Source organism: Lissotriton helveticus, chromosome 8 (assembly GCF_964261635.1).
Source record: "Lissotriton helveticus chromosome 8, aLisHel1.1, whole genome shotgun sequence".
Classification (NCBI taxonomy): domain Eukaryota; kingdom Metazoa; phylum Chordata; class Amphibia; order Caudata; family Salamandridae; genus Lissotriton; species Lissotriton helveticus.
The window spans coordinates 1,577,233,055-1,577,245,211 of record NC_136069.1 but is presented as its reverse complement, the minus strand read 5'-3'; the positions used below and the strand labels follow the sequence as shown (position 1 = coordinate 1,577,245,211).

Here is a 12,157-nt window from a genome sequence, read left to right as displayed (position 1 = left end):
AGAGTGCAAGGGTGCTTGTTTTACAGGCAGGATTGTTTTGTGCAGGAAGAACATATTTCTCGACAAAAACAATCCTTAGAGACTTTTACCTCTTTCTCTGTGTGCTGCAGAATACAGCACACTGAGAAAGAGGAAAAACAAGGAAAATGAAGATATTTCTCCTCGTTGTGCCTCTGTTGGGAAGTGAATAATTTTGAAGCATTCCCAGGTTAACTATTCTTACTTAATCTGGGAAGGTGCAAAAAGCATGGGTGAATGTATGGGTACACCCACTCATGACCCGTGCAATGCCTTCCTGATGGAGAATACCGCAAAGCAGCGACTTGCGCTTGTGTCTTTGCGGATCCTTTCCAGTTTGTAAATGAGTTACCGCCTCCTCCATGAACTCAGTAAATTATTAATGTTTTCCGACTGCATTTCTGTCGCAAAACATTCATAAATACCAATGCTTTTCGGGATTAGGAAGGGATGTCCTAAACACAGCCCTTCCTAATACCAAATCGCAAAAGGAAAATGCGACTCAGTAATAAGTTACAGAGTCACATTTTGCCTTTTGTACATGGCAAAATGCATTTTATTGCTCGCAAACAGCACTGGTAAAATAGTTTATACATGTGGCCCCATATGCGGACTCTGCCTTTTGTTTCATTACATGAAAATATTTCATGTAATTATGTCAATGCAAAATACATGCATTTCACCCCCCCCCCCACTCTTATTGAAGGCCTAAGCAGATAAAAAGCAAATGGCATATTTATGTGAAAGTCACGCAATGCAGTAAGTCACCTTGCTGCACTGCGTGACAGGGATAGGGCAGGAATGTACTTTATTTAAAAGAATGTGGTGCATTCTTGCTTTTGTCCCTGCGCCGGTAGAGTTTTGGCAGCCTTGCGTCAATGCAGGCACCTTTGCACCATGGCGCAAGGGTGTCTGTGTTGCATATAGGATTGTTTTTGTGTGGGTAGGGGCACCTTCCAGCACAAAAAACAATTCTGATAGGTGTAATCCTCTTTCTATGTGTGATGCAGAATGCAACATAAATAGAATGAGGAAGTAACAAGGAGATACAAATATATTTTTCCTCGTTATGCCTCCCTAATAAGGCATCATATTTTGGTGCCAGCCCAGTTTTATCACTTTTGGCAAAGCTAGGAATACACCAAGAACTATAGGAGTTGCATGGGAACACCCACACAACGCACATGGAATACCTTTCTCAGGCAGAATAATGCAACACTTGGATTTGTGCCACATTTCATTACTAAACATTTATGAAGCCACTCAGGGACATGCCAGGTTGCCTTGTGTAGCTTCATAAATCACATTTCAGGCTTGTTTTGCGCTTCAGTGCAAGAGCAATGCATCTCCCCCCATAAATATGCGCCCAAGTAGTGAAAGAGGCAGTCATGATTTGATGCATATGAGCACCACGTGAATAGTACACAAATAAAACAATGTCAAATTAATCGAAGGTCTTGGCTTAAATTAAGATGTAGTTATGCACCAATTTCATCTGGCCTCTTGATCCCTCTTCATATGTAAAAGTTTAACAATTGCATCCTTCATTTCCTTGTTTCTTAGTGTGTAAATCATTGGGTTCACCATTGGAGTCAAAATAGCAAAAATTACATTTCCCATGATGTGGAAGTCAATTGGCATGTCTGCCTTGTAGGAGATGTAGGACACACCGATGGACGTATAGTAGGTGATGACAACTATCAGGTGGGAGGTGCATGTAGAAAATGCTTTCTGACGTCCGTCTTTGGAGTTGATCTTCAAGATGGCCAGTATAATGTTCAGGTAGGATAGAGAAACAAGCAGCAGTGGGAATGAGGAAACCACCATTGCAATAGAGAATCCTAGGATAGCCTGGGAGGTGGTATCAGAACAGGCAGCTTGAACAACAGACAAATGATCACAAAAACAGTGCACCACTTTGTATGGGCTGCAGAAGTGCAATTGTGAAGTCTGGATAACAGCAGGTAGAGGTATTAGCAAAGCAATGATCCAGGCACTGGCTGCTAGCTGAACGTTGACCATCTTAGTCATTTTTGTCGTATAGTGTAATGGTATGCAGATAGCCACATAGCGGTCATACGCCATTGTTACAAGTAAAAATGACTCAGTCACTGCAAGACCATGGAAGAAGTACATCTGTATGAAGCAGCCATGGAAGGAAATAGTCTTGGCATTTAAAAGGAACATGGCTAGCATTTTAGGAACAGTGGTAGTGGTACACAAGATGTCCAGCACCGAGAGGTTGGAGAGGAAAAAATACATGGGTTTGTGTAGTTTCTGATCTACCACAACAGCCCAAAGGATCAACAGATTGCCACTCAGGATCACAAGGTAGGAAAGCAAAAACACAAGGAACAGAGCAATCTGTAAATTATGAAGTGATGGAAATCCAACGAGAATGAAGTCTTTTGCAGCACTGCTTTGGTTATGGTCCTCCATTGTGATTAATCTGAGAATACCTATGAGAATATGAAGACAAAGATAAAGTAAAACCAATCAGAGGTGTGGTGGATCAACCAAGGCATAAATAATAATATTGTTTAGTTCATGCACTATTTTTTCACCAGAACAAAACATGGATTTTAATGACACTATCAAGCATGACACCGTTTTACTATTTTGTCAGTCAAGTACTGAAATCCTTTGCATCATGTTGCATCCCCACTGGCTAATCATTTCAAACATGTTGCTACTTGTGGGCCTAATGGCTTTCGGCAGATGCCTCAGTTTATCTCAGGTAAGAAGAAAATATATCTCTTTGCTTTCAGTTTCTAATAAAACACGTATTTTAGAAAATAATGCCACCACAGTGATGTGTATACATCAGCTTATTTGCAGCTACCAAATGGCTATGCTTCATTTATGACACTTTCATTCATATATGTATTTTCTTAGCCAACAGCATTTTTCATAAAGAATATTGCAGTTTTCCCTAGAGGAATTTAATTTTAACCCCTACCGAGCTATCGCGTTTTCCCGCTGTGTGCGGGAATTTCAAAAATGGCTTGATTGTGACAAAGCCAGCTCGTCATCATGTAACGCTGATGACGAGCTGGCTTTGTCATCAGCACCGAAGGGGTTAAACAGTAAAGGTAAGGTGCTGTGAGTCAAGACAGAATGATGTTCCAAATGTGGCACTGGGCCACTTGCAATGAGCCATGGAAAGCACCTATGGGGATTCTAGTTGGCTACTTCACGGAACAGAGTTGAGATTACTAATATAGTCAGTGGGAATGATGGTCAGGGACTGCAAAAGTTGAACACTGATCCCACAGCAGCATCAACACTGCAGTCGGTTCTTTTGCATCAGGAGAAAGCCATCCAATGACCGTGAATTTGTCTAAATAGCATTCCAGATATCACCACTCCAAGATACCACCCAAATGTTATAGTCGCCCTGGCATTTGACTCACATTATGTGAACCTACATCTGTTTTCAGCTACTGGAGATCTTTTTGTTTGCTCCTGGATGTAAACATATATGTTACTATCATTAGGGTCAATTACTGGCCTTTACCAGGCCATTGTGATTTACAGGGCACTTTTAAATAGGTGCTGGCTATAGCTAACACGTTGATTATCTACGTACTACCTTTCATTTCACATTGTCTATTCTAAATGTTTCCATCTGAGTTGTTTCTTTTTATGTTTAAAAAACATTTCATAAGGTTAATACAATATACAAACGGGTGAAAGTTTAGAAGCACTTCCCTCATTTGAAAACTTAACATAACATACAGACATCTACATAACATGTCAAAATATATCAAAAACAATTCATGCTTTGTGGGAAATTGCCTCCTCTCTGGAAATCCCTTATCATCTACTTTATGGGAACTCTAAACTATCCTAGCCTGGAGGGCCAATATATTCTATTTGTTAATGCCCACTGCTTCCAAATTTAAAATGGATTATAACAAAGTATAATCAGAATGTTAAAAAAAAAGTATTTTGGTCCGTCTCAGACAAAGCTTTATTTCTCACACTTTTCACGTATTAACAGAAATCATAAACAAAAAACATATACATATCAAAAATAATTTTTATTTTGTTTTCAAATGGAATACGAATATATACCTACAAGAAAAAGTACAAAACCCAACACATGATTGTATTGTTAATTCAACAAAGTCATTAAAAGAACAACTACTGTGATAATAATCTCCTGTCAATAAAAAACAAAGCGCCTGATTTTGATAGCGGTTAGACTGCACACAGTCAGGCTGTCTGTGGTGGTCTGACCACCTACAACCCTTTGGTCTGACCACAGCAATTCAATGGGATTCGGATATCCCTTTCCACCAGCCTGTTCAAGGCAGGAACACTGCCATATGCAGGCTGTCGGAAAGAGATTTTGGGGGCCCCAAACAGGGCCCCGTCCCCCATGGGTCATTGCTAAGTGACACTGGGGGCACTTGTAGTGCCCCACTCATCTCCATGCACCATGTGCCATGAACACAGTCCGTGAACATGCAGGAAGTGCTGCTTTTCACTGCCGCTTGTGCTGCTCAATTTCCTGGGCCGCAGCACAAGCCGCTGTAAAAAGGGACATTTCCAACCGCCAGCCCAGCAGTTGCATCATAATGCAGAGATCAGACCACTGACTGCTTACTGAGTGGTCTCCTGACCTCCGCTATAGCGATTGTCAAACCGAAAAACCGCTATCGAAATCAGGCCCTAAATGCAATTATCTTTTATTTGCTTTGATCCACTTCTCCAATGAACACCATATCTTTTTGTCTCTTTTTCGCTGTAATTTGCCTTTATGTCTACAAAGGGTGTGCTTTATATGATAAAATATCATACATTTTAAGAGCCATGCCAAACTGATCATGGTTAGAACTAAGCAAAGACAAGGAGGTGATGAACGGAGTGCTGAAACTTTTCAAACACTCACCCCCGGGTTGAATCCATGACCATTCTTTAGCTCACTTCACCACCTCAGTTCAGACACAGCTATATGCAAATCAGACTTGGCTCTGTTCCTCATGGGATCAGTTCAGCCTGACCTGCCAAGCCAGATCAGTTCAGCCTGACCTGCCAAGCTGATCTGTAAACAAGCACCCTGGGACGTGTTTCGCGGTAACACCCCTTATCAGCCAGTCTAGCTTGAATCCAGTGTCAAAGTGAGCAAGGGACCCATGTCTGGACATACACTGCCAACTAAGGGCGAAGGAAGCAAATACAAGGAAATGATGGACGGAGCACTGAAACCTTTCAGACACTCACCCCCTTCACAGATCTGGGTTAAATCCATCATCATTCTTTAGCTCACTTCGCCACCCCAGTTCAGACCCATCCAATATGCAAATCAGTCTTGCCCCTCTTCATCATGGGAACAGCCCAACCTGACCTGCAAAGCCAGGTCTTCCCTGGACTGCAAACAAGCACCCTGGGGTGGGTTTTGGGGTAACATCCCTCATCAGCCAGGCTAGCTTGATTCCAGTGGCAAAGGGAGCAAGGGACCCATATCTGGCAATACCCTGCCAACGTATGACGAACAAAGCAAACACAAGGAGATGATGTATGAAGAGCAATGAAACTTTTCAAACTCTCACCCCCAGTCACAGATCTGTGTTGAATCCATCACCATTCTTTAGCTCACTTCGCCACCTCATTTCAGACCCAAACATATGCACATCAGACTTGGCCCTGTTCCTCATCGGAACAGTCCAGCCTGAACTGCCATGCCAGATATTGCCTGGACTGGAAACAAGCATCCTGGACCTGTTTTGGGGTAACACCCCTCATCAGCCAGGCTAGCCTGAAACCAGTGGCAAAATGAGCTAGGGACCAACGTCTGGGCATACCCAGCCAACTTAGGGTGAACAAAGCAAACACAAGGAGATGGTGGACGGAGAGCTGGAACTTTTCAGATACTCACTCCCAGTCACCCATCTGGGTTGAACCCATCATCATTCTTAAGCTCACTTCACCACACCAGTTCAGACCCATTCATATACAAATCAGTCTTGGCCCTGTTGCTCATGGAAACAGTCCAGCTCAAACTGCCAAGCCAGGTCTTCCCTAGGCTGGAAACAAGCATCCTGGAACTGGTTTCGGGGTAACAGCCCTCATCAGCCTGGCTAGCTTAAATCCAGTGGCAAAGTGAGCAAGGGACCCTTGTCTGGGCATACCCTGCCAACTTAGAGTGAACAAAGCAAACACAAGGAGATGATATACAGAGTGCTGAAACTTTATAGACATTCATCCCCAGTCAAAGATCTGGGTTGATCCTTCATCATTCTTTAGCTCACTTTGCCGCCCCAGTTCAGACCCAGCCATATGCAAATCAGTCTTTCCTCTGTTCCTTATGGGAACAGTCCAGCCTGAACTGCCGAGCCAGGTCTTCCCTGGACTGGAAACAAGCATCCAGGGACCGGTTTTGGGGTAACACCCCTCATCAGTCAGGCTAGTTTGACCCCAGTGCCAAAGTGAGCAAGGGACCCATACAATGTCAACTTATGGCAAACAAAGCAAGCACACAAGAAGATGATCGACGGAGCGCAGAAACTTTTCAGTCACTCACCCCCAGTCACAGAGCTGGGTTAAATCCATCATCATTCTTTAGCTCACTTTGCCACCAGATCTATGACTCGGGGTGAGTGTCTAAAACGTTTCAGCGCTCCGTCCATCATCTCCTTTTGTTTGCATTGTTCGCCCTAAGTTGGCAGGTTATGCCCAGAAGTGGATACTTGTACGGATGCCTGAATTGGTATGTAAGTATTTGTGTCGGTGTATGAGTGAGTTTGGGTACTTTTTGAGAGGATGTATGGGTGAGTGAGTGGGTGTCTGAGTGACTGAGCAGGTAAACAAGTGTGTATGTATGAGGAGCTATATGGGTGAGTGTGTGACTATGTGACTGATTATATGGGTGAGTCACTGGTTGTATGAGTGGCTATATGGGTGAGTGAATGGTTGTGTGTGTGGCTGTACAAGTGAGTGAGTGGGTGTGTGAGTGGCTCTATGGAGGAGTGAGTAAGTGTGTGAGTACTGGTATGGGTCTGTGAATAGGTATGTGTGTGGTTGTATCAGTGTGTGAGTGGGAATACAAAAGGCTTGTTAGGTGTGTGAATAGGTTTGTGAGAGGTTCTGTTGAATGTGGCATTTGTTATTTATTCAGTGATGTCATACCCTGAATACCCTTCATAACATTCTTACAAACCTACAGTGCTGTGAATGGTACCTGAGCTTCTGTGCGCCTCTGACTTGCGCAGACGCATTCATCCCACTCACCTCGAAGTACAATATGTTTCATCCCATCCCAAGATGGCGCCTAGACTGATACGATGACGGACACACGCCGTCATCCTCACACGCTAGACCCCTGCGCCTGCATGAGGACGTGTCGCTTAGTTACTGACAATACCGACACGCCCCCATAACAACCAGCAACTTCGAGTTAAAAGTGCGCCAAGAAGCGTCTCGCACTGCCAGCTGCTTTACGACCGAGCAGCGCCGGTCATGGGGACCTAGGTACTGAGGTAACCTCCTCACGCCATCAAGGTAAGGGGGTTAATTGGGCTGGATGCAGCCTCTAGTTCTTGGAGGTCGGCTGGTTACTGACAGACCGTGTCTATTGACTACGGATTTTCTGCCGGCGGGGAAACAACAAGGGGGAGTGTCCCACAATTGAGCTGTCAGTGCCGCGCCGGGGCCGCCGAGCTAGGGTGCTTGGGCTCCTGGCCGCCACGGCCCCTATCCCTGTGGGCCGTTTTGGACTAGCTACCCGATACCTACACCTACTCACTTCTGAGACTCTGGTGTTGGGTTTAGTCGGTCTGCTTGGGCGTGCCACCCCGAGGGCACCACGGACCCCACCCGGGGAGGCGCTGTGGATGCTGCGACCACCCGGATATCATCCTGCGGGGCTCCGAGCTGGGCTACAACTCACACTGAACGGGATACTTCCGTCGCTGTTACCGGCTGGGTAGTAAAATCACTCTAAGACCGACTGTCTGATGTGTCCGTCTTTGGCAATGAACCGCCTTGCCTTGAGCCTAACCACTGCTCCGCTTCTATCCACTTAGAATCCTCTATCTATCCCTTATCCTTCCAGATTAACAGTTGATAACACTGGTCCCGCTCGAGCAGTCTGCGGGGACCGTTAACAACTACTGAGGGTAAGTCCTAATAAGTGGTTTCTATCTCTTACTAGTGGTCTGCAAGAGACCCACCTTTGGCATACAATTCCTCAAACTGCCATCCAGCTCTAATCCCTATTTTCTACAGACTGGGAATATATATGGTGGCAATCCCACATGGCATGCTATACCAGATCACGACTCACTAAGGTCTTAAACATTACTCCACTTTTCTCCTCTTTTCTAGTTATCCACAATCCGGGTGAATGCATAACACAGCGGTTCTTACCGTGATTCTAGGATTGTATGACAACCCTTAGGAGAACAGTCATGACTATATGCTTTCTCTCCCCCATAGGGCGGACTACAACACAGGAACTCCTCCTGTTCCAGTTCCTGACCCCTCAGGTTGTATTCATTTAACTGTGCGGCCCATCTTGGGCTCCTTCCTAGTATATGAGCACTTTTAGGTCCTGATGAATTGCCGTGATGGCATGAAACATGTCGACCTGACCACTTAAGAGGGTTGAACGGGTTTCCCACACATAGCCTGGTTGATTCCCCATACCCCTCTCATTTTTAAACAAAGTAGTTAGCTACAAGAATAAAAATGCCCAGAGTAGACTACACTAACTTTTTTTAACCACACCCCACGCTCACTACTTGTTCACTTGGGCCCCTCATACTCACTCACACATCGGCCAGGAATAAAAGATCTCCGCAAAAGAGTAGCACCCTGTGCTACCCGTCAGGCATTGCAGCGCCGGCCTGACGTAGGAGCAGGAAGCCGATGATGACACAAAACAATCGGTTGGTAATATGACAGTAGCCGTAGAACCGACCTGTTGTGTGAGGTTTCCCTAATTCCGATAAGGGACAACTGTCCCTGTCTCCCACATACAACCACCCCTGGAGAGAGGTAGATAGATCACTCACACACATACACCCCCTAGGGGAACTTTGTGCATCGGTGTTGAACAGTATCTTATGGGACGTGCACACTGGACCCCTCTAAATATTGTCCCCCAACCCCTGTCCCTCTACGTTGGTTATTGATTTGCGTGGGTTACCCCCACGGGACTTTTAAGGTTACCAACAGTGAAACTATTTCACTGTACTGGCCCAACTTCTAACCGCACATAAAAACAATCACCTGTGGTTTTTCTTCATCCTCCCCCTACCCGCACATTCCCGATATTCCTCTGAATACCATGGAGGATGTACCGGGTCTGAGTTTTGATGAGGATGCCATTGCCGAAGCCTTAAGATCAGCCCCTCCACTATTGAATAATCCTGCTGCCTCCACCTCAGGTACATCCAATGAGGATTGGACTACCCTCACGGAATTAAAAAAAGAACTGATAAGGATCACCATACATGGGGTGATGATGACAGAATATTTAAGGAACAACATAGCCCCACGTGGACTAATTGTGAACCTCATACCAAGACTCTTCTTGGAAGACAAGCAATTCAAGACGGACTGGTGCCAAGTGTCTTGGAAATGCACAAAAGATCTGCATTTCCTAGTCACCCAAACGGCGAAACGTCTCGCAGATGCCCTGTTGGACAAAATATCAAGTATAGAGGCCACAATGAAGTCTGCCGTCAATAAAAACAACAAGACCTCCTTCACCACGAAACTGGCAGATATCAACAAGGAGATGGCAGATCACCATGACTACCTGTTGAAGCAAAAAACGGAAAAATTACAGAAGGATATCTCTAAATTCGAGAAAGAAAAGGTCTACCCCTACCTGAAGGATGACTTCAAGAGCAAAAAGAACAACTACTCCTCGGACAATAATTCAGATGATAACAACAGACGAGGGTCTGCAAGCAGTGACTCCAGTGGAGGACAAGCTCCCAGGAACAACCGGATGCAATATCATCCCCATTGGCAGCAAGGATACCATCAAGGACCAAGGTTTGAGGGACCTCCCCAGATGGCACCCCCATGGCAGTATCCCTTTTTTCCACAAGGTCCACCACAATTCTACCCTCTTAATCCGCCACCTTTTCAAGGCAGAGGTTGGGGCAGAGGAAGAGGGCGAAAAAGAGGAGGACAGAAGGGAGTACAGTGGTCCGACCAATCGGTACCACCAACCATGATGTCAACTCGGAGCTCCACCACCAGAGGGAGAAAAGTTTAATTGTCAATCTCTCCTCGAGAACCTTGACCCCTGTGGAAACCAATGTATTGGAAAAAGGACTAGGATTTGTCCCCACACCCATCCCGGACAGTTTCCAAGAAATGATTGAGATTAAGAATCTCTTCAGAAAAATACGGTTACGAGCCTTCTTCGATGGTAAACCTGAACCGATCAACCAAGATACCGGCCTGAAGAAACCGTCCACCTTTACCCCAACGGATGGCATGGTTCCCCCTGAGGTACTCACTTTCGAGCGAGCAGTCCTGTCGAGTTTGAAAAAGAAACCCAACATCAAACAATTTAACAACCTTTCAACTGTTGAGAGACAAGCCACGGACGCACTGAGCAATGATACCACGATTGTGATCAAACAAGCAGACAAGGGAGGCGCCACGGTCATACAGGATCGGTGTGACTATGATCTCGAGTGTAGACGGCAACTCTCCAACACCACCCATTACAGGCCCCTACCTGTGGATCCCACCAAGCGCCTGACCACCACCATCATGAGCCTGGTGATTGAAGCCAAAACCAATGAGTGGATTACTAGGAAGGAGGCCGACTTTCTTATCACTCCAGAACCCATCACACCGTACTTCTACACCCTTCCAAAGATCCACAAGGGCACCACTCCAGTCCCAGGCAGACCAATTGTCTCCGGCATCGGATCCCTCTTGGAACCCCTGTCCCAGTTTTGTGATGTCTTCCTACAACCAGTAGTGAAAAAGATTCCCTCCTACCTCCAGGATACTAGGGATGTCCTCCGTTTGATAAACGACGTGGACGGAAGAACAGATGTTGATCTCCTACTAACGTTGGACGTGGAAGCTCTTTACACGAACATTCCCCAACTGGCAACCCTGGAGGCAGTGGAATCCACCCTGAGACTGGAAGAATGGACATCCCCCACCCCGGTCTCCTTTATCATGGAGTTAGCCAACATAGCCCTCACAGAAAACTTTTTCAAGTACGAATCAGAACTATTCCACCAGATTCGTGGAACTTCTATGGGGTCTACCTTCGCGCCAAGTGTAGCATGTATCTACATGGCTGCCTTCGAAAAAACCTATATCTACCCTCCAGAACACAACCCCTTTCGTGAGAACCTCACCCTGTGGCGTCGTTACATAGACGACATCCTGATTTTTTGGAAAGGCGATCGGACCAGTTGTGACGCGTTCTGTACATGGATCAACCACCAAGATCCTTATCTGAAATTCACAGGTACTATCTCGCATCATTCTATACCTTTCTTGGATCTTTCCATTATACTGGGCCCTTCAGAGATTTCGACCACCCTCTACAAAAAGGAGACGGACAGAAACAGCCTGTTGCTCTATAACAGTCACCATACCAGAGCACTGAGGGATAATCTCTCTTTTGGACAATTTCTTAGGCTCCGTAGGAACTGTACCACCACTTCCGACTACCAACAGGAAGCAAACCTTCTACAACATAAACTCCAGGAGAGGGGATATCCAACAAAACTACTGCGACGCTCAGCAAAAAGAGCCCTGAACAACAACAGGGAATCCCTGCTAGAAACTAACACAAAAGAGAAGGAGGATCTGATCACTTGCGTAACATCTTACACAAAGAATTCCTCCTTTATCAAGAAAACAGTGAACTCTCATTGGGGCATACTGAACTCAGTTAATCTAGACATCCCCCGCCCACGTTTTGCGTTCAAAAGAACCTCTAATCTGAAGGATCAATTGGTCCACACCCGTCCAAAAAAGACAAGCACCCGACCTCAAAACACACTTTGGGATTTGCCCCCAGTGACGGGGCACTACCGCTGTGGCAATTGTGTTGTTTGCCCTCAAACCACCCAGACCAAAACTGTTCAACTCTCAGATACATTTATTTGGCACCTAAACAGACATACGAACTGCAACAGCA

General features: G+C 45.5%; 1 protein-coding gene across 1 annotated transcript; it reads right to left on the bottom strand.

Moving 5' to 3' along the window:
- Positions 1-1,509: 1,509 nt before the first annotated feature.
- Positions 1,510-2,457, bottom strand: LOC144772065 (olfactory receptor 2AT4-like). Its single transcript, XM_078656253.1, has one exon. The coding sequence runs from the start codon at positions 2,455-2,457 to the stop codon at positions 1,510-1,512; it is 948 nt and encodes a 315-aa protein (XP_078512379.1).
- Between the last annotated feature and the right edge of the window lie 9,700 nt (positions 2,458-12,157).